We start from the raw sequence: 25,000 nt of genomic DNA, 5'->3' as shown, positions 1-25,000 counted from the left end.
GTATATTTCTTCATCAGTATTGCCTCTACCCAAGACAAGTTACTACAGGTCCCATAAAATCTCTTGCATCTGAGGTATCATAAATAACAGAACATACAATAACCTAAGATTTTACAGTTTGAATTGGTAAAACAAGTATTATTAATACAGCTACCACTGGAAATACAACTAGGGCAATTATGAAAAACCTAGCTCACCAATACATGAGGAATTACTTCGGTTTCTGAGATTACTGCTACATCTATAGTATCTCATTATCCAATATCCCTTACAAAAACAGGTACATCCATTATGTAGCTACATTCCAAAGACCCTACAACAAAATGTGTTATAGCTTCCATTGTTGCAACAACTACATGGGAGAAACTACTGTTGGTGGATCCTCTTCTACAGCACCAAACACTTCCACATTCTCTACAAGCACAGACATTACAATTAAGCCTTAGTCCATCTTAGGTTCAACAAGAACAAGTACTTCAACATCAATAGGTCGATTATTACAGTTGCTACAATCTTTACATGAGAATTCCTTAGTATCTATAATTACTGGTATAACAACTAGACCTCAGACCTCTACAGGCCAAGCAATAGGATGTCTTACAATGATGCATACTAAAACAACAGCCAAACATATTGTTACTGATCCCATGACTGCAACTATAATTAATAATTCTACAGCCTCCACTTTATAGGTAAAACTATAAAACCTTAAATTTTGCCAGATTTAACAACTAAAAATTCTACTATAACATTAGATTTAACAACCATAAGGAACTAAACAACAGGTAAGCCAACTACATTTGTTACACCCAGATCTTCCACAGCCCATCGTCAACAGTTCAACAAACATTATCTCATTCATTAGTTACTGTTTCCAAAGGCTCTACAACCAAACTTAAAACAAAAGTATCACTCCAGCTACAGGGCAAATGGCCATTAAGCCTACAAGTTCTGTAAACCTTACAACTATTAGTCCTATATCTTCCAAAGGTTCATCAACTACTATGCAGCTAACTACAGGTAACTCTGTACTTACTACTGCTCCCAAGACTTTCATCAGTAACTGGTAATAGAACTACATATCCTTTAGTTTCTACAGCTTTTGTTCCAGCTTTGAAACAAAGTACTAATCATTCACTAGATAATACTAAACCTGTTAGTAATGCAGTTGCCCCGGTTCTTATAAAAGCCACAGTTTTTACAACACCTACAGTAGTATTACAGAAGCTAATGAACATACATATTTTATTGTTACAGAAACTTCAGTAACAAAAATTACAGCTGGTCACACCATGACTTCGCCAGCTACTACTAAAAGCTTTATAGCTACTGGTATGCCATCTAGTACACCTCCAACCTACAAAATTCCACCATCAGCTGGACAAACTACATCTCAGCCAGGAACTATAGGTGAAACCAAATCAACTTCAACTACTGTGATCACTCATGTTAATGTTACTCCGGGTCCTACTGTTATTAGCTCTCATATTACTCCAGATACTTCTTTAAATGTCAGCCCAATAACTTCTAGACCTGCAGCTTTCACAAGTCGACCAGCCACTACAGGACTAACTACAACCGAAGTTACAACAATCACTACACCAAGAACCTCCACAACCTCTGCAACTATGGGAACTACAAATGCTGTAGGTCCTATGACTTCTCTTGAAACAGCTCTGCTACAGACCTCTGAGCATACAGCTACTCCTGCTACAACAGACAGAACTGATCGAACAACTGTGATTAATCCAACTACCACTGGACCTACGACTACTGCAATTAAAAAGAAAACTAGTTCACCAATAACTTCAAGACCTACTACATTTACTGAGATTACTGATACAAAATCTTCAAAAACCGGTAAAGTATTGTCAAATTGTTTGTGTAAGCTTTTGCCTTTTAATGAACAATAGAAATTCAAGTTTTTATATTTTAACTGTGCATTTCTGCAGCTCAGAGTAAGACTTGTCTGGGTTTAGTTACAAAATCAATTACAATACTTACTGTATTTTACTTACTTCAATGACGTCATGAAGAAATTGAGACAAAAATTATTTTATTATTATAACAGCAATGATGAAGATATGAAATACATTCAACATCAATTGTGAACGCCATAAAACAGGAAAGTGCTTCACTGTAAAGTACGTATGTTCTATGAAATGAAGATGTTTACATTGATCAACCTCTTATTCTAAATGAATAGCGATCAAAACAAAGATTTCCCTTATATTTATTTTCTTGTATTTTTCAGTTCTATGTGTTGTTTCATTGTAAAATTTCATTTGGAAGTGAAAATTTCTCGGTGTTGCTGGGTGGTAGAGTGATACCTCGGTTAACACTCTAAGTTGTGATTATGCTGAGTCGTACTCTTCCATAAGTATTCTTTCCGACTTCATATTATCTCGTTTATTCTGTGACATGGCGTAAAACTCCTTCAAATTTATAATTAAATTAATTTAGGATACTCTGTTAGAACGTCAACGAATACGCCATATTTGCAGGAACTGTTCTTTCTTCAAGTTCGTCTAGCAAAATCTGAGAGCTAAAGTAACAACTTTCTGGTAAAATGCAATGTTTTCAATTTGCCTGATAAAAATCATTTCTCTGGATGTAATGTCGAGGGCAATCAAAACCAGATACTAAAATGAATGAGTACCATTCCACAATAGTAAGAATTTGGACACTCAAACATTATAGATATAGCATCCATTTTAAACAAACAAAATTAATGAGCCAAGGTATGATAAAATCTATGAACTATTTTCTTTTCCTATACTGGCATCATGACAAAGAAATCTTGTTTTGAATTGCTATCCATATACTACAAAAGGAACTGGACATTTTGCGCATAATCTTGTGTTCGATTTTTCTTTTTCAATTGTTGTTTTTTTAATTAAAGATATATTCAGTAATAATTTCCACACTGAACTGTCCTGTTCATAATTTTCGAGACTAAAAGGAAATTAGTTTCTTATTGGTTGCTCAATTTAATATTCCCTGTATCCATTTGGATAAATCACTTTTATCTATGTTTCCACTAGGCTGAGCAGACTTGATGGGTTATCATACCAGCCTAAACATAAGCGGTTGCATGTAAACCTGCAATATCTTACACATATATAGAATTGTATAAATCCTATTATCGATTATTTCCAGTTAGGCTCATACTATCTATAACAGGAAATTCTTCATACCAAGGTTGCTTCCTATCTCAGTTGCTAACACATTCTGTTCTCAAACATAAACAACTTGTATTGTTGAATATCACTACCATTACTATTTAATCGTATGTTTTTCTTCATAGAAATACAATACCTTACCATACATTCCACTAAGCCCATCCAAATCTTACAACATTACAAAAGTATACAATATTACATTTTGGTTTGTCATTTACCTTTAACAATTTTACTGTTTTAGTGCAAAATGTTGACTAAAGAATGATGTTACTGCAGAAAGGGATTCATATTAGTAGGGGGCTTTCTGAGGGCTCATTCGAGACTAGATTATATCTGTAAGGGCTGAGTCATCCTCTAAGGGTTCATCATCTACGCAATGAACTCCCAGGTTCTTTCACCTTGGAGTTTCTTGTAGGTTTTGCGGCCAGGTAGAAGGAGATTCTGGTGTTTTTTCTGTCAAAAAGGAGTAGTTGCTTACGAGATGGTCAGGGTATTTTTTGCAAGTTTCATAAACGAGTCATAAATAATTGCATGTTAACCTATGTTTCTTTCGTTGTCTAAAACCTCTTCTACAACGAAAGGCAATTCATAAATTGTATACTTTTCAAATGAGAGTCTTCAACAAATTGAGAGAATGTATCAAATGCCCTTAATGTAGTCGTCTTCAGCATATGAGTCTGTTCTTTGTTTTCATATTCATCCTCCTTTTTGGAGTCTTGTGTCTCTAGTTTATGTTTGCCAGCTTATGGAATAATGGTACATTGTAATACTGTTGCATCCTCTCACCAATATCTCGCTCTGTAAGCTTGCTTTCATATTAGTTTGTTTGGGGACTTCAGAAATTTGAAGGATTTCCATATATTCACTGATGTGCATGTTGGCAAATTTTTTGCCCAGTGAGGTCTCAAAACTTTTCCCAAACCTCTGAAATTTTTTATAAACTAAGGAGACAGTACTTTTCTCCAATGTGTCTGTATATTACATATCATATTTTTCTTTCATTATGAGCAGTTTCAACCAGACTTGGTATAATTATGACTTACTATCTGCAAAAGAGTACTGTAGGTGTAAAGAGTACTGTGGGTGGAAGACATCACTGGCACCAAATGGGGTGGGGGGGTGAGAAGGGGTGGCATGTAAAAATACCCGAAAACAACAGATATTAGTGTCTAATCCATAATTTTTGAGGTCGCTGAGACGAATAGTAACTCCCTATGTCCTTTAAATCCACTTTCAGCACCTATAGTAACAGGGGATGAGGAGTGAAAAATAAAATTAAAATATGACAGATATCAGTGTCTAATCCATAGTTTTCGAGATTGCTGAGAGGAGTAGTGACACTCCTGATGCCCTTCAACTCAATTTCAACCCCAATAAGAATGGGGTTGAAGGGGGTGCAATATAAAATGTCAAAATCAAAAATGCTGGGCAATTTAACTGAAGCAGCTATCTAAATAGGAAAGGGAGGAGAGAGAGAGAGAGAAAAGAGACAGACAATGAGAGAGAGAGAGAGAGAGTGTCATTCAAAGTTTTCCCCAGGGTGAGAAGGGTGAAACATAAAATGTCCAAAATACTGGTCAGAGTAATTGAAGCAACTATCTTAATAGGAAAGGGAGAGAGTGAGAGGGGAGATAAAAGTGAGAAAGCGAGTAGAGGGCGTGTTAGGGAGGAGAAAGAGTGAAAGCATGAGAATTTTTTGGTAAATTCAGTTTTCCCCAGTGGCAGGGTTTATATATATATATATATATATATATATATATATATATATATATATATATATATATATATATATATATTTTTTATTATATATATATATATATATATATATATATATATATATATATATATATATACATATATCCAGTTTGAATGAGGTCCTTTTAGTAATTCTACTAATGCACAGAACAATTGTGTATGTGGTAAAGGATAATATATATATATATATATATATATATTGATATATATATATATGATATATATATATATATATATATATATATATATATATATGATATATATATATATATATATATATATATATATATATATATATATATATATATATATATATATATATATATATATATATATATTATATATATCTTCATTTTTACGGCCCTGCAAACCAAGATTACAGATTCAGCAGCTGGATTAGCCAAAGGTCGCCAGTTATATTTGAGATGAATTTGATTTTCAAAAACATAGGTTCATCGAAAACCTAGGCTAAAAACATTATTTGATTTAGCAAAACAAGACTTGGTATTCAAAATATATAACAAAAAGTACTTTCTTTAGGTTTGACAGTTAGACAAAGAAAGAGAAGAGGCCAATAAATGCTACCGGTGCTGGTCAGAATAGTGGTTAGTGGAGATATGAAAAAGGACCTTAGGACCACCATTCTTAAGGCTATATGGGAATCTTCCTGTAGGGGAAAAAATGGCTAAATGCTATTATCTTTTTGGACGTTAAATGAGGTACCCAGGTCCACAAAGCAATTTCCCTGTCTTGATCAGGCTGATACTAATCCCTAAATGTTCTACAGCATATATAAAAAAAAAATATATATATATATATATATATATATATATATATATATATATATATATATATTATATATATATATATATATATATATATATATATATATATATATAACAAAATTACCACAGCAGCAGCTGGATATTTAAATTAGGTTCTAAAATAAGCTCAAAAACATTATTTCATTTAGCAAAACAAGCTTGGATTCAATTATCTAATACACTTTCCAGGTTTGACAGTTAGAAAAGTTGTGCATTGGTTAGTGGACAATGAAACTCGAAGGCTCAACTAAAAAGGTTGCTGAAGTCAAAGCTACAGTATATATAGTAAAATCAAATAATGAGCTATTTTAAAACCTAATTCACTTTACAATGTCAGTTTTAAATATATATATATATATATATATAATATAAATATATATATAATGTATATATATAAATATAATATATATATATATATATATATATATATATATATATATATATATATATATATATAATATATATATATATATATATATATATATATATATATAAATATATAAATATTATATAAATTTAAATATAAAAATTTTATATATATATTATATATATATATATATATATATATATATATATATATATATATATATATATATATATATATATATATATATATAATATAAGAAAACGTCAGCCATCAGGTTTCGCTTCAACTGCTGGTTGTATTATACAGTATATTTGGACCAACAAATTTTATAAGTCTAACAACTGGAAGTCCTATAACTTCAAAACTTTCATCAGCTATTACACACCTAACTGTATATAACCCTGCTCTTGCTACTGTACCAAAGACTTCCAGAGGGTTTACAATGACCGGTGACAGAGCTATTGATTCCTCAGTTTCTTCAGCTCTACCTACAACTTTGAGACAAATTACAGCTCATTCAACTTTAACTAAACCAAAAGCCATCTCAATAATATCAATACTGTGGACTTCCTAGTTCTTATAACAACCAATCCAACAACAACCACAGTTTTAATAGTGCCTAGTACTGAAACAAATTACAAACATGTTAATTTTACTGTTCCAGAAATTGCAACAGAGGAAATTACAGCTGGTTATGCAGTTGCCTTTGCACCTGCCATATAAGAAATATAACCACTGGTACAAAACCTGTTAGACCTTTTTAGTTACTGTAACAATCCAAGAATCACAGCAGATTCTTTTAAACTCAAAACAACAAGGACTCAACACCAGCAATTGAAATATGGGAAATGAATAAAAAAAAACTCACAACACTACAACACATTTATTCATAACCTTATTTACAAATAAAACGAAATATTACTTCCACATGACACTACAAAATAAATCAAAGCAGTTATAGATAGGGGGAATAGGTTGGAAGGTAGAGCAATTATATAATACTTAAATGGCGAGTTGGTGAGTTATCCTTCGTGGCTGGGGGTTCAACTGAAGAGATGATACTGGCACGGTGGCTTCAGGCTTTAAGATGTCACAAATAGGACGACTGGAGTTTCAGCTGAAGAGATGAATCTGGCACGCTGGCTTCAGGGCTTGAAAGACGTCACCGGAGTACGACTGGAGTTGAAGCTGAAGAGATGAAGCTGGTACGGTGGCTTCAGGCTTGAAGACGTCACAGAAGGAATGTCTTCAGGATGGGACAGCAGATGGTGTTTCTCCAAGAATCCGGCGATTGAGCAAATGAAGGGCAGGCAGTGCTGGTAACTCCTCCTCACTTGAGGTAGGAAGGGCTTAGCGACTTTCCTCCACACAGGCAGGAAGGGCTGACTACTTCTCTTCATCACTGGTATGTAGGACTCGCTGCTTCACATCGTCTCGAACATGTAGGGCTTAGAGACTTCTCATCACAAGCAGGAATGGCCGGCTGCTTCTTTTTGTCGCAGGCAGGACAAGATTTTATGGAGATAAGAGTAAAAGTCACGTGAAGGGGATACACCCATCAAAACCTTGCTTTGTCCGACCTCTGATTGCCCTCTCTTGTTTCTATCTGTTCCTATAGATCTTGGGCAGTCTGTTCTGGAAGCTTATATACAACTGTATTGACGGAGCTAATGATGTCAGTCATCATTCCCATATAAAGAGGTTTTTCATTTTATGCATACTGATTGGTTCCTTAGTAGCTGCCCATTTCCGGTCGCGCCCTAGAAGCTTCCAGAACATATCTTTGATACAATGTGGATCGAATATTGCCATATTACAGAGGCATGGTATGAGATACCAAGTGGTGTCGTTTCCACAAGAAAGGGTTTTCATCGAACCGTAATTGTCCACGAGGCGTTGACAACAGTAACTGGTTGGCGATAACATCTTCGAGTAAACACAGGAAGCAGTCACGTCTTGGAAAAGAGATATTTCTTTTTCAGTATATTTCTTCATCAGTATTGCCTCTACCCAAGACAAGTTACTACAGGTCCCATAAAATCTCTTGCATCTGAGGTATCATAAATAACAGAACATACAATGACCTAAGATTTTACAGTTTGAATTGGTAAAACAAGTATTATTAATACAGCTACCACTGGAAATACAACTAGGCAATTAGAAAACCTAGCTCACCAATACATGAGGAATTACTTCGGTTTCTGAGATTACTGCTACATCTATATTATCTCATTATCCAATATCCCTTACAAAAACAGGTACATCCATTATGTAGCTACATTCCAAAGACCCTACAACAAAATGTGTTATAGCTTCCATTGTTGCAACAACTACATGGGAGAAACTACTGCTGGTGGATCCTCTTCTACAGCACCAAACACTTCCACATTCTCTACAAGCACAGACATTACAATTAAGCCTTAGTCCATCTTAGGTTCAACAAGAACAAGTACTTCAACAACAATAGGTCAATTAGTACAGCTGCTACAACTCTTTACATAAGAATTCCTTAGTATCTATAATTACTGGTATAACAACTAGACCTCAGACCTCTATAGGCCAAGCAATAGGATGCCTTATAATGATGCATACTAAAACAACAGTCAAGCATATTGTTACTGATCCCATGACTGCAACTATAATTAATAATTCTACAGCCTTCACTTTATAGGTAAAACTATAAAACCTTAAATTTTGCCAGATTTAACAACTAAAAATTCTGCTATAACATTAGATTTAACAACCATAATGAACTAAACAACAGGTAAGCCAACTACATTTGTTACACCCAGAACTTCCACAGCCCATCATCAACAGGTCAACAAACATTATCTCATTCATTAGTTACAGTTTCCAAAGGCTCTACAACCAAACTTAAAACAAAAGTATCACTCCAGCTACAGGGCAAATGGCCATTAAGCCTACAAGTTATATAAACCTTACAACTACTAGTCCTATATCTTCCAAAGGTTCATCAACTACTATGCAGCTAACTACAGATAACTCTGTACTTTCATCAGCAACTGGTAATAGAACTACATATCCTTTAGTTTCTACAGCTTTTGTTCCAGCTTTGAAACAAAGTACTAATCATTCACTAGATAATACTAAACCTGTTAGTAATGCAATTGCCCCAGTTCTTATAAAAGCCACAGTTTTTACAACACCTACAGTAATATTATAGAAGCTAATGAACATACATATTCTATTGTTCCAGAAACTTCAGTAACAAAAATTACGGCTGGTCACACCATGACTTCTCCAGCTACTACTAAAAACTTTATAACTACTGGTATGCCACCTAGTACACCTCCAACCTACAAAATTCCACCATCAACTGGACAAACTACATCTCAACCAGGAACTATAGGTGAAACCAAATCAACTTCAACTACTGTGATCACTCATGTTAATGTTACTCCGGGTCCTACTGTTATAAGTTCCCAAATTAATCCAGATACTTCTTTAAATGTCAGCCCAATAACTTCTAGACCTGCAGCTTTCACAAGTCGACCAGCCACTACGGGACTAACTACAACTGAAGTTACAACAATCACTACACCAAGAACCTCCACAACCTCTGCAACTATGGGAACTACAATTGCTGTAGGTCCTATGACTTCTCTTGAAACAGCTCTGCTACAGACCTCTGAGCATACAGCTACTCCAGCTACAACAGTCAGAACTGATCAGACAACTATGATTAATCCAACTACCACTGGACCTACGACTACTGCAATTACAAAGAAAACTAGCTCACCAATAACTTCAAGACCTACTACATTTACTGAGATTACTAATACAAAATCTTCAAAAACCGGTAAAGTATTGCCAAATTGTTTGTGTAAGGTTTTGCCTTTTAATGAACAATAGAAATTCAAGTTTTTTATATTTTAACTGTGCATTTCTGCAGCTCAGAGTAAGACTTGTCTGGGTTTAGTTACAAAACAAAATCAATTACAATACTTACTGTATTTTACTTACTTCAATGACGTCATGAAGAAATTGAGACAAAAATTATTTTATTATTATAACAGCAACGATGACGATATGAAATACATTCAACACCCAATTCTGAATGCTATAAAACAGGAAAATGCTTCACTGTAAAGTACGTATGTTCTATGAAATGAAGATGTTTACATTGATCAGCCTCCTATTCTAAACGAATAGTGATCAAAACAAAGATTTCCCTTATATTTATTTTGTTGTATTTTTCAGTTATATGTGTTGTTTCATTACAAAATTTCATTTGAAAGTGAAAACTTCTCGGTGTTGCTGGGTGGTAGAGTGATACCTCGGTTAACACTCTTAAGTTGTGATTATGCTGAGTCGTACACTTCCATAAGTATTCTTTCCTACTTTACATTATCTCGTTTATTCTGTGACATGTTGTAAAAGTCCTTCAAATTTATAATTAAATTAATTTAGGATACTCTGTTAGAACATCAATGAATACGTCATATTTACAGAACTGTTCTTTCTTCAAGTTCGTCTAGCAAAATCTGAGAGCTAAAGTAACAACTTTCTGGTAAAATGCAATGTTTTCAATTTGCCTGATAAAAATAATTTCTCTGGATGTAATGTCGAGGGCAGTCAAAACCAGATACTAAAATGAATGTGTACTATTGCACAATAGTAAGAATTTGGACACTCAAACATAGATATAGCATCCATTTTAAACAGATAAAATAAATGGGCTGTGTTTGTCTAAAGCATAAAGGTTTAATTAATGAGCCAAGGTATGATAAAATCTATGAACTATTTTCTTTTCCTATACTGGCATCATAACAAAGAAATCTTATGCTTTGAATTGATATCGATATACTACAAAAGGAACTGGACATTTTGCGTATAATCTTGTGTTCGATATTTTCTTTTTTCAATTATTGTTTATTTTTTAATTAAAAATATATTCAGTAATAATTTCCACACTTAACTGTCCTGTTCATAATTTTTCAAGACTAAAAGGAAATTAGTTTCTTATTGGTTGCTCAATTTAATGTTCCCTGTATCCATTTGGATAAATAAATTTTATCTATGTTTCCACTAGTCGGAGCAGACTTGATGGGTTGTCACACCAGCCTAAACATAATGTGTAGTATTTTTAGGTGATATATATATATATATATATATATATATATATATATATATATATATATATACACACATAAGTCAACAAATGGCAGTCCTATACCTTCAAAACGTTCATCAGCTACTACTCAGCTAACTGTATATAACCCTGCTCTTACTACTGTAACAAAGACTTCCAGAGGGTTTACAATGACCGGTGACAGAGGTATCGATTCCTCAGTTTCTTCAACTCTACCTACAACTTTGAGACAAATTACAGCTCATTCAACTTTTAACTAAACCAAAAGCCATCACAATAACTATCAATATTGTGGACTCCCCAGTTCTTATAACAACCAGCCCAACAACAACCACAGATTTAATAGTGTGTAGTACTGAAACAAATTACCAATATGTAAATTTTACTGTTTCAGAAATTGCAACAGAGGAAATTACAACTAGTTATGCAGTTGTCTTTGCACCTGCCATAAGAAATATAACCACTGTTACAAAACCTGGCAGCCGTCTTTTAACTACTGTATCAATCCAAGAATCTTTGCAGATTCTTTCAGACTCTAAACAACAAGGATTCAACACCAGCAATTGAAATATGGGAAATGAGTAAAAAAAAAAAACTCAACACTATAACACATTTATTCACAACCTTATTTACAAATAAAACGAAATATCACTTCCCATTTTGCTTTCATTCAACATGACACTACAAAATAAATCAAATCAGTTATAGATAGGGGGAACAGGTTGGAAGGCAGAGCAGTTATAATACGTAAATGGTGAGTTGGTGGGTTATCCTTCATGGCTGGGGGTTCAGCTGAAGAGATGATACTGGCACAGTGGCTTCAGGGCTTGAAGACGTTACCGGAGGACGGCTGGAGTTTCAACTGAAGAGATAAGCTGGTGCAGTGGCTTCGGACTTGAAGACGTCACAGAAGGAATGTCTTCAGGATGGGACAGCAGATGGTGTTTTTCCAAGAATCCGGTGATTGTGCAAATGGAGTGCAGACAGTGCTGGTAACTCCTCCTCGCTTCAGGCAGGAAGTGCTTAGCAACTGCTGCTCCACACAGGCAGGAAGGGCTGATTCCTTCTCTTAATCACTGGCATGCAGGGCTCGCTGCTTCACATCGTCTCGAACATGGACAGCTTAGAGGCTTCTCATCACAAGCAGGAAGGGCTGGCTGCTCCTCTTTGTCACAGACAGGACAAGATTTTATGGAAATAAGAGTAAAAACACATGAAGGGGATACGCCCGTCGAAACCTTGCTGTGTCTGACCTCTGATTGCCCTCTCTCTGTTTGTATATGTCTTGGGCAGTCTGTTCTGGAAGCTTATGTACCACTGTATGGGCAAAGCTAATGACATCATTCCCATATAAGGATTTTTTTTTATTTTATGCATACTGATTAGTTCCTTAATAACCGCCCATTTCCGGTTACACCATAGAAGCTTCCAGAACAAATCTTTGATACAAAGTGGATCGAATACTGCGCCATGTTACAAAGTCATGGCATGAGATACCAAGTGGTGTTGTTTCCACAAGAAAGGGTTTTCATCGAATTGCTAATTGTCCATGAGGCGTTGACAACAGTAACTGACTGGTGATAACATCTTTGAACAAACACAGGAAGCAGTCACGTCTTGGAAAAGAGATATTTCTTTTTCAGTATATTTCGTCAACATTATTGCATATACCCAAGACAGTTACTACAGGTCCCATAACTTCTCTTGCAACTGAGGTATCATAAATAACAGAACATACCTCAGATTTTACAGTTTGAATTGGTAAAACAACTATTATCAATACAGCTACCACTGGAAATACAACTAGGGGAATTATGAAAAGACCTAGCTCACCAATACATTAAGAGCTGTTTTGGTTTCTGAGATCACTGCTACATCTATGGTATCTCATTATCCAATATCCCCTACAAAATAGGTACATCCAGTATGTAGCTACTTTCAAAAGACCCTACAATAAAATGTGTTACAGCTTCCATTGGTTCAACAACTACAATAGGAGAAACTACTGCTGGTGGATCCTCTTCTGCTGCACCTAACACTTCCACATTCTCTACAAGTACAGATATTACAATTAAGCCTTAGTCCATCTTAGGTTCAACAACAAGTACTTCAACATCAATAGGTCGATTAGTACAGCTGCTACAACTCTTTTTACATGAGAATTCTTTAGTATCTATAATTACTGGTATAACAACTAGACCTCAGACCTCTATAGGCCAAGCAATAGAATGCCTTACAATGATGCCTACTAAAACAACAATCAAGCATATTGTTACTGATCCCATGACCGCAACTGTAATTAATAATTCTACAGCCTCCGCTCTATAGGTAAAACTATAAAACCTTCAATTTTGCCAGATTTAACAACTAAATATGCTACTATAACATTAGATTTAACAACCATAAGGAGCTAAACAATAGGTAAGCCAACTACATTTGTTACACCCAGAACTTCCACAGGGCCCCTTCTGTTCAATCTTCAGGTATAGCTGGCCCATCATCAACAGTTCAACAAACATTATCTCATTCACTAATTACTGTTTCCAAAGGCTCTGCAGTTACTGGAGGTCTCATAAACAACCAAACTTAAAACAAAAGTATCACTCCAGCTACAGGGCAAATGGCCTTATTAAGCCTACAAGTTCTGTAAACCTTACAACTACTAACCCTATATCTTCCAAAGGTTCATCAACTACTATGCAGCTAACTACAGGTAACTCTGTACTTACTACTGCTCACAAGACTTTCATCAGTAACTGGTAATAGAACTGCATATCCTTCAGGTTCTACAGCTGTTGAAACAAAGTACTAATCAGTCACTAGATAATACTAAACTTGTTAGTAATGCAGTTGCCCCAGCTCTTATAAAAGCCAGTTTTACAACACCTAGTATTACAGCAGCTAATGAACATACATATTCTATTGTTCCAGAAACTTCAGTAACAAAAATTACAGCTGGTCACACCATGACTTCTCCAGCTACTACTAAAAGCTTTATAACTACTGGTATGCCACCTAGTACATCTCCAACCTACAAAATTCCACCATCAGCTGGACAAACTATATCTCAACCAGAAACTATTGGTGAAACCAAATCAACTTCAACTACTGTGATCACTCATGTTAATGTTACTCCGGGTCCTACTGTTATTAGCTCCCAAATTACTCCAGATACTTCTTTAAATGTCAGCCCAACAACTTCTAGACCTGCAGCTTCCACAAGTCGACCAGCCAATACGGGACTATGGACAACTGAACATACAACAATCACTACACCAAGAGCCTCCACAATCTCTGCAACTATGGGAACTACAATTGCTGCAGGTCCTATGACTTCTCTTGAAACAGCTCTGCTACAGACCTCTGAACATACAGCTACTCCTGCTACAACAGTCAGAACTGATCAAACAACTATGATTAATCCAACTACCACTGGACCTACGACTACTACAGTTACAAAGAAAACTAGCTCACCAATAACTTCAAGACCTACTACATTTACTGAGATTACTAATACAAAATCTTCAAAAACCGGTAAAGTATTGTCAAATTGTTTGTGTACGCTTTTGCCTTTTAATGGACAATAGAAATTTCAGTTTTTTATATTTTACCTGTGCATTTCTACAGCTCAGAGTAAGACTTGGTTGGGTTTAGTTACAAAATCAATTACAATACTTACTGAATTTAATTACTTCAGTGGCGACATGAAGAAATTAAGACAAAAGTTATTTTATTATTATAACAATAACGATGAAGATATGAAATACATTCAACATCCAATTCTGAATGCCATAAAACAGGAAAATGCTTCACTGTAAAGTACATAAGGTTCTATGAAATGAAGATGTTTACATTGATCAACCTCTTATTCTAAATGAATAGCGATCAAACTAAGATTTCCTGTGTATTTTTCAGTTCTATGCGTTATTTCATTGTAAAATTTTATTTCAAAGTGAAACTTTCCCGGTGTTACTGGGTGGATCCTCCTCCTGCTGCACCTAACACTTCCACATTCTCTACAAGTACAGATATTACAATTAAGCCTCAGTCCATCTTAGGTTCAACAACAACAAGTACTTCAACATCAATAGGTCGATTAGTACAGCTGCTGCAACTCTTTTACATGAGAATTGTTTAGTATCTGTAATTACTGGTATAACAACTAGAACTCAGACCTCTATAGGCCAAGCAATAGAATGCCTTACAGTGATGCATAATAAAACAACAATCGAGCATATTGTTACTGATCCCATGACTGCAACTGTAATTAATAATTCTACAGCCTCCGCTCTATAGTTAAACCTTAAATTTTGCCAGATTTAACAACTAAATATGCTACTATAACATTAGATTTGACAACCATAAGGAACTAAACAACAGGTAAGCCAACTACATTTGTTACACCCAGAACTTCCACAGGGCCCCTTCTGTTCAATCTTCAAGTATAACTGGCCCATCATCAACAGTTCAACAAATATCTCGTTCATTAATTACTGTTTCCAAAGGCTCTACAGTTACTGAAGGTCCCATAAACAACCAAACTTTAAACAAAAGTATCACTCCAGCTACGGGGCAAATGGCCATTAAGCCTACAAGTTCTGTAAACCTTACAACTACTAGTCCTATATCTTCCAAAGGTTCATCAACTACTATGCAGCTAACTACAGGTAACTCTGTACTTACTACTGCTCCCAAGACTTTCATCAGTAACTGGTAATAGAACTGCATATCCTTCAGGTTCTACAGCTTTTGAAACAAAGTACTAATCAGTCACTAGATAACACTAAACCTGTTAGTAATGCAGTTGCCCCAGCTCTTATAAAAGCCAGTTTTACAACACCTAGTATTACAGCAGCTAATGAACATACATATTCTATTGTTCCAGAAACTTCAGTAACAAAAATTACAGCTGGTCACACCATGACTTCTCCAGCTACTACTAAAAGCTTTATAACTACTGGTATGCCACCTAGTACATCTCCAACCTACAAAATTCCACCATCAGCTGGACAAACTATATCTCAACCGGGAACTACTGGTGAAACCAAATCAACTTCAACTACTGTGATCACTCATGTTAATGTTACTCCGGGTCCTACTGTTATTAGCTCCCAAATTACTCCAGATACTTCTTTAAATGTCAGCCCAACAACTTCTAGACCTGCAGCTTCCACAAGTCGACCAGCCAATACGGAACTACGGACAACTGAACATACAACAATCACTACACCAAGAACCTCCGCAATCTCTGCAACTATGGGAACTACAATTGCTGCAGGTCCTATGACTTCTCTTGAAACAGCTCTGCTACAGACCTCTGAACATACAGCTACTCCTGCTACAACAGTCAGAACTGATCAAACAACTATGATTAATCCAACTACCACTGGACCTACGACTACTACAGTTACAAAGAAAACTAGCTCACCAATAACTTCAAGACCTACTACATTTACTGAGATTACTAATACAGAAACTTCAAAAACCGGTAAAGTATTGTCAAATTGTTTGTGTAAGCTTTTGCCTTTTAATGAACAATAGAAATTTCAGTTTTTTATATTTTACCTGTGCATTTTTACAGCTCAGAGTAAGACTTGTCTGGGTTTAGTTACAAAATCAATTACAATACTTACTGTATTTTACTTACTTCAATGACGACATGAAGAAATTAAGACAAAAATTATTTTATTAATATAACAATAACGATGAAGATATGAAATACATTCAACATCCAATTCTGAATGCCATAAAACAGGAAAATGCTTCACTGTAAAGTACATAGGGTTCTGTGAATAGCGAGCAAACTAAGATTTCACGTGTATTTTTCAGTTCTATGCGTCGTTTCATTGTAAAATTTTATTTCAAAGTGAAATTTCCCAGTGTTGCTGGGTGGTAGAGTGATACCTCGGTTAACACTCTAAGTTGTGATTATGCTGAGTCGTATACTTTCATAAGTATTCTTTCCTACTTTATATTAACTCGTTTATTCTGTGACATGGCGTAAAACTCTCTCAAAATTTATAATTAAATTAATTTAGGATATTCTGTCAGAACATCAATGAATACGTCACATTTACAGAACTGTTCTTTCTGCAAGTTTGTCTAGTAAACTCTGAGACCTGAAGTAACAACTTTCTGGTGAGTAAAATGTAATGTTTTCAATTTCCCTGATGAAAATAATTTCTCTATACATAATATCGAGGGCATTCAAAACCAGGTACTAAAACGAATGATTACTATTACACAATAGTAAGAATCTGGACACTCAAACATTGTAGATATAACATCCATTTTAAAGAAATAAAATAAATGGGCTGTGTTTGTCTAGAGCATAAAGAATAATGAGCCAAGGTATGATAAAATCTATGAACTATTTTCTTTTCCTATACTGGCATCATAACAAAGAACTTGTGTTTTGAATTGATAGCCATCAAAATTGACAGGACAATTTGCTTGTAGTCTTGTGTCCGATATTTTCTTTTTTCAACCTTTGTTTTTTTAACTTAAGATATATATCAGCAATAATTTCTACACTTAACTGCCTTGTTCATAATTTTTCAAGACTTTAGGAACTTAGTTTCTTATTGGTTGCTCAGCTTAATATGCCCTGTACCCATTTGGATAAATCATTTTGATCTATATTTTTACTATGCTATACAGTAAACCCCCATATTCACATTCTCATGGTTCGCGGACTCACGCATTCGCTGGTTTCTCTGTGGAACATATCTAGCCATTTTTCACGGAAAATTCGCCATTCGCGGTATTTTTCACTGAGAAATATTCACTAATTACTGTATTTTCATATAATTTTCATGAATAAATGCACTTTTTGTGATAAAACTATTAAAATACTCAGGTATAAGCATTTTTACAGGGGTTTTCTTGGTTTAAGCTATCAAAATGGGCAGTTCTAAGTGTTTTTAGATGGGTTTTAAGCATTCGTGGATTTGACCTATTCGCTGAGGTGTGTGGGACGCATCCCCCGCGAATACGCGGGGTTCACCGTACCACCAAATTTTCTTAGTATTTGCTCCAGTTCAGTACCATGATAATCCTCTGTCCTAAAACTATACTTGATGGGGGATCTTACCAGCCTAAACATAAGTAGCTGGATGTAGACCTACAATATCTTATACAAAGATTTGTATAAATTTTAGTAGCAATTATTTCCAGTTAAGCTCATGCTGAATAATAAAATATTCTTCATACTAAGGTTGCTTCCCATCTCAGTTCCTAACACATTCTGTTCTCAACCATATATAATTTGTATTTTTGAAGAACACTACCATTTTAATTTTATTTTTTTTTAAATACAATATCATTACTATACATTCTCTACACCCAGCCAACTCTTACAACATTCCAAAAGGATATCAATTTTGGTTTGTAATTTATCTTTTCCAAAGTTTACTGATTCTGTACAACATGTTAATTAGAGAATGATGCTACTGCTGGAAGAGGCTCATTAGTAAACGGTCCCTTTTACTTCATGCCTGTATGGGCTGAGTCGTCCTCTAAAGCCCGGTCCACACGGCCAGACTTTGTCCGCTGACAAAAGAGAAAAATTTGTCCATTGCCAGGCTTGTCGCTTTTGTCTGCCATTCACATGGCCTAAGTGTCTGTCGAGCACTTTGAACAAAGACACCAGATTTTGTGTGAGGCGAGTAATGTACATGCTTGCCAGGCATACGAATGCGACAAAGATTGATGCAAAGAGCCAATACATTAGTTATAATAAGAAACAGGTATTGTATGTGAAAAGCAAAAACAATTTAATATTGCTGAATTATATGTAATACATGAATGAAAATATTTACTGGAATACTGTATACAGAGAAAGTGGACATGAGGATTATTGTATATTTATCATTGGAATCAAATATAACTTGATATCCGTGGGATATATTCTAATAATTTTCTATTTTAAATGTTAGCTCTTATAATATATAATACGTTTCTTCTGTATGTATTGTCATTTGTTATATGAAATTATGATGTATATTGTCCTTGACCTTCAATCATTATCTTATTTAATATCCCCCTCGATGTGGGACCACCTTGATGTGGGTTTGAGTCCAAGAGTCTCACATGTAATTATATATTTCTTTGGATTAATTTTTGTGGAATTTTCCACTTTTGCCAAAATTTATTGGACCTGATAAACAGGAAAAGATATCATAGCTGGGATTGGGTTTGTATACGAAGCTAAATAGTGGGAACTGTGGTAGGACCATCAACTGCCCGATAATGTTCGGACCTGAGGGATATCAGATTGATATCTCAAAGGCGGAACTATTCATTAGGGCTGGGCCACGGATTCAGGGGGTCTGGTTCTGGGGATAAGACTCTCGGCATTCTATCTGGTTTGCCCATAGTGTGATTAGAGTGGGGACGATTGTATTCTTGTAATACTCTCAGTCCTAGCAAGCGGGTTTGGCCTACACTTGGGCCACTCTAATCATGTTGTGCCATCCCCCCGTGGGGTAGGGTAGGGGGTGGACATTTGGGAGTTGGCCGATGATATCTTTTCAAGGTTTTCAGGTTTACATTTTTTTTCCTCAATCTTTATGACAAGTCATTATAAGGATTTGAGTACCCCTGGGCCCTTTGATGGTAGCGACTCGGCACAGTTGACAACCCCTGGAACCTCCCCTGACAACGTTTCTTTAGAAAAATCAAAACAAAATCCTAATGTAATTACACTGGAACCATATGCTCCAGTACAAAACAAACCCAAAAGAAGTAAATTTCGTTTTGACCCAACCTTGATTCACTTCGACTCCCTCTTTGGGAGTGGAAGTTGGTCAAGGTTTTTAACCTTAGAAACAGAATGGAAAATTTCAGCTCCAAAGCTAGAAAATTACCTATTAAACAACATTCAATGGCAGAAATGTCGTTTAGACAGATAAAAGACATGGCTTATAGAAGTCACAACAAAGAGTCAGTCTGAGGACTGTATGTCATAACAACAATAGATAATATAAATGTAAAAATTAAAAAACATGACACTATGAATAGCATTCAGGGTGCCATTGTGCTTCCTGAGAACAGTGACGAACCAATTGAAAAGAATATTCTCATGAACTCTCTTAAAAAAACATATCCCAGAGTCCAAGATTGTGAGGTATATAATATACAGTACCGAGTAAGCAAAAAAAATAAGCAAATGTTAAAAATCACAAAAATGAAAATTGAGGGTCAAGATCTATCCCACAAAATAAAAGTTTTAGGTCGAAACAGAGAAATAAGGCCCTATGTCCCAAAGCCACTACAGGGTCAAAACTGTAGTAAATATGGGCATGAAAAAAGCATTGTCGAAACGAACCTGTATGTGTGTATTGCGGATCTGAAGAACATGCCACACGGAATTGCAGCGAACCAAAATGTATAAAATGTGGGCAGAATCATCATGCAAGATCCAAAGAATGCATGTATTACATACACAATACGGAACTGAAAATGCTACAAGAAAGAACAGGGATGTCTATTAGAGAGCCTAAGTTAGAATTGGAAGCGAAAGGAATTCAAGATCCTGCTAAGAAACTTACATATGCCTCGATAACAAGAACGAATAATGAAACAAAAATACATACAGATAGAAGTAACAAAACACAGGAAAATAAATCTCAAGAAGAAAATAACTCTCTACAGAAAAAACTAAAATGGTAAAGAATTAAGAAACAGGCACAAAGGATATGGGTAACATTTTATCAAACTCATTTGAAATGTTAATGCAAATAGCACAAGATGATGATACTACCACAGAAGTAACAGAGGAAAGTCGTAATTGAGTGGAAATTAAAGATAAAAAAAGACCTTTGGAGAGAACAACACCCAAAACGAAAAATCAACTATAATTAGAACAACATCAGTTAAACCAAAGTCAAAGGATATGAAGAAAGAACAAAGACAAACTAAGAATATACCTTTATCTCCTAAAATTATAGTCAAACCTATCCAAAACACTGAAGAAGTGGAAAAGACCTAAATTTCATAATCAATCAATCAATCAACACACCATATATAACAATGAATATATCAAGGGAGAAGAGATTACTCCATCACCAATAATTGGTACAAGAGCAAATGAAACAAGAAATGTACATGAAAACACATGTGGATGTAATGAATTGTGCAATAATAAAAAAATTTAACAAAAGATGGGTTAACAAACATAAGAAATTTTATGAAATATAGAAAAAGAAGAAACAATTGATTTGAGTACCCATGTACAAGATTGCATGTGCATTGAGCACTTCATATATCATAAAGAAAAACAAATGAATATCGTAAGTAAATTATTGGAACAAATCCAAGTTGTTAATACAAAAATAAGAAAGCAAAACTGTAACATAATATTTTCAGTAACTATATTATACAATGGAATGTAAATGGTCTACAGACCTGATTACACCCAGGAGAAATACAACGATTATTAAAAGAATATGAACCAATGATATTATGTTTACAATATGTCAAAAAAAAAAAAAAAAATTCAACAACAGGTAAATATACCTTAGCATCAACATCACGAGAGGAAGAAGGAAATGTAGGTACAGCTATATATGTACATAACAAAGTATTTTACAACAAAGTACCTGTAAACATTACTGACTTGCAAATATCTGGTATTAAAATCCGAATAAAAAACGATAATTATGTAATTTATAATTTATACAACCAACCTAATAAAAATTACGACACTGACAAACTTAAAGAATTACTTAATAATGCCAAGGAATCTACATTAATTGAAGGTGACTTTAATGTTCACAACCCAATGTGGGTCTATAATTGTACAGACTCAAATAGAGCAGGAAATAAAATAGAAGAATTCATAGATTTAAACGAAATGTGCTGTATAAATAATGAAATCAGCCCATATTTTTCAAAAACATATGGAACATTTTCCTCAATCGACTTAACTCTATGTACAACAAACATAGTAGACAGATTGGATTGGAATACAGTTGACGACTTGCATACCAGTGATTATTTCCCAATATTAATTTCATTGTTACAAAATAATCTTGCGAACCATGTCCCTCAGTATAACATTCATAAAGCTGATTGTGAGTGATATGAATTTTACACTAGGAATATCCCACCGTTTGAATATTTAAAAGACCATAATGAAACTAATAGATTTCTTGTTGATTTCATTAAAAATGCTCCTGGTAAAAGCAATACCAAAATCAAAACCCTATCCAAAAAAACAAAAGTTCCATGGTGGTCCAATAAGCCACAGAATTAATAAAGAAAACTATTACAAAAAATGACTAAATTATTACTAGAAATTGATACATTAAAACCTCTATGCAACAAATCATCTGCAAAATTTAAAAAGGACAACAAATCATCTGCAAAATTTAAAAAGGAAGTAATTCAAGGGAGAATCATTTCATGGAAGAAATACGTATCAGATCTCTCTAATAATACTCTTAGTTAGCCTTTTAACTTCCGAATCCAAACTCAAGTACTTGGTTCTTGCTAATTCAAAATCTTCATCACTAATAAAATGCATCGCACTCCTCAATTTTGCTTCATCTCTCTTTTTGATCATACCCCATGTTTCCTCAGACTTCATAAGTACATGTTATATTACTTCATTGTTCTTACATGTAACGTCAACTCCAAACTTCTTAAGAAGACGAGGAATATCATTTATATAATTATCATTATATTGAAGTGTAAGCAAATTTTTTGTGTTGTAAGGTTCTTTTATGTTTTAGAACAGAGTCGTATTTGCCGCTTCTAATGCACTATCTAATTCGCAGTTTGTATAAATGATAACAAAATCAGCCCATATTTTTCAAAAACATATGGAACATTTTCCTCAATCGACTTAACTCTATGTACAACAAACGTAGACAGATTGGATTGGAATACAGTTGACGACTTGCGTACCAGTGATTGTTTCACAATATTAATTTCATTGTTACAAAATAATCTTGCAAACCATTTCCCTCAGTATAACATTCATAAAGCTGATTGGGAGTGATATGAATTTTACACTAGGAATATCCCACCATTTGAATATATAAAAGACCATAATGAAACTAATAGATATCTTGTTGATTTCATTAAAAATGCTCCTGATAAAGCAATACCAAAATCAAAACTCCATCCAAAAAACACAAAGTTCCATGGTGGTCCAATAAGCCAGCAGAATTAATAAGCATAAAACTATTGCAAAAAATGAATAAATTATTACTAGAAATTGATACATTAAAACCTCTATACAACAAATCATCTGCAAAATTTAATAAGGAAGTAATTCAAGGGAGAATCATTTCATGGAGGAAATACGTATCAGATCTCTCTAATAATACTCTTAGCCTTTTAACTTCGAATCCAAACTCAAGTACTTGGTTCTTGCTGATTCAAAATCTTCATCACTAACCAAATGCATCGCACTCCTCAATTTTGCTTCATCTCTCTTTTTGATCATACCCCATGTTTCCTCAGACATCCACATATTTTTCCTCAAATCTGAGTCTCCTTCCAAACACTGTTGGGAAAATGATCACAGAATAGACTGGGAAAATATGAGTTTTCTGTAAAGGAACACCAACAAAACATCTAGACTGGTTGTAGAGAACGCATTCATAACAATTGCGCCAACAACAAAATTTGGCAGGAACACCGAAACGGCTTTGAAGACAGCATATCTAGAAAAATTGTATACTCCACAGTAGCAAGGAAACGAAGAAAAAATGTAAGAGAACGTACGGAAAACGGTCACCTGTGAGGACGGATCAGAGAAAGACCAAGGTCAAGAGGGGTGGAGGTCAACAGGAAGAGCTAGACAAGCGATTATAGGATTAAAAGTACCCAGCACACAGATATAAATACGCCGGACTACGCGTCTGCTCATTGTATGGATACTTGATAATGTGGACTGTTTGTCCAAGAAAGCTTGTAACTTTTGAATAAAAACTCCATTAGATACCATCCAGTTTGAATGAGGTCCTTTTAGTAATTCTACTAATGCACAGAACAATTGTGTATGTGATAAAGTATATATATATATATATATATATATATATGTGTGTGTGTGTGTGTGTGTGTGTGTGTGTGTGTGTGTGTGTGTGTGTGTGTGTGTTTTTGTGTTTAATATTACAAATAAATATTCATTAACTAATTTCTTTCAGAGAGACCCTCAACAATCAAACCTGCTGTTCCAGTAACACCTGTTCCCACAACTACGAAAGCAATCATCCCTGATACATCAAAAGCAACTCCAGTGGTGACCACTACTCAAGGTTTGTCATGGTGTCCAAAATCTATTTTCCCCTCAGTTAGTATGTTTACCATTGTTCAATAACAATAGCATTAAAATCAGGATTATCATTACTAATAATTTTCACTGCAATTTAAGTTTCCAGTTATTTACAACCAACTGCCTGACTTATATCATGAAGACACAAAACACTAAATATACAGGGTAATATATTTGCATAAAAATTAGATTTCTTGCTGTTTTCAAAAGCTTGTCCTTTTTAGTATCACAACAGTTACAACGTGCTTATAACTTTATTTTAATGTACAGCAGTACACACACACACACACACACACACACACACACACACACACATATATATATATGTACACATCCCATATATATATATATATATGATATATAAAACATATATAAATCACAGAAGAAGGCCAAAGTGATAAAATACATAGGGAGCAGGAAAAGGAACAAACGTGGCCAAGTATTACAGTTTATTCCAACGCGTTTCGCATTCTG

The 25,000-nt window shown here is 34.6% G+C and overlaps 1 protein-coding gene across 6 annotated transcripts in view; it reads left to right on the top strand.

The window, feature by feature from the left end:
- LOC136839469 (mucin-2-like) overlaps window positions 1–25,000 on the top strand; it is a 422,431-nt gene that overhangs the window by 384,051 nt on the left and 13,380 nt on the right. For 4 of the 6 annotated variants that reach the window (XM_067105548.1, XM_067105547.1, XM_067105544.1 and 1 more), the window contains 5 exons: window positions 1,258–1,860; window positions 9,346–9,948; window positions 14,173–14,775; window positions 16,127–16,729; window positions 24,399–24,509. In XM_067105548.1, the coding sequence (XP_066961649.1) occupies window positions 1,258–1,860; window positions 9,346–9,948; window positions 14,173–14,775; window positions 16,127–16,729; window positions 24,399–24,509 (2,523 nt within the window). The remainder of the gene's footprint in view (window positions 1–1,257; window positions 1,861–9,345; window positions 9,949–14,172; window positions 14,776–16,126; window positions 16,730–24,398; window positions 24,510–25,000) is intronic. The other 2 variants (XM_067105549.1, XM_067105546.1) reach the window with 2 other exon arrangements.

Source organism: Macrobrachium rosenbergii, chromosome 6 (genome assembly GCF_040412425.1).
Source record: "Macrobrachium rosenbergii isolate ZJJX-2024 chromosome 6, ASM4041242v1, whole genome shotgun sequence".
NCBI lineage: Eukaryota > Metazoa > Arthropoda > Malacostraca > Decapoda > Palaemonidae > Macrobrachium > Macrobrachium rosenbergii.
This window is presented reverse-complemented; position numbering and strand designations above follow the sequence as displayed.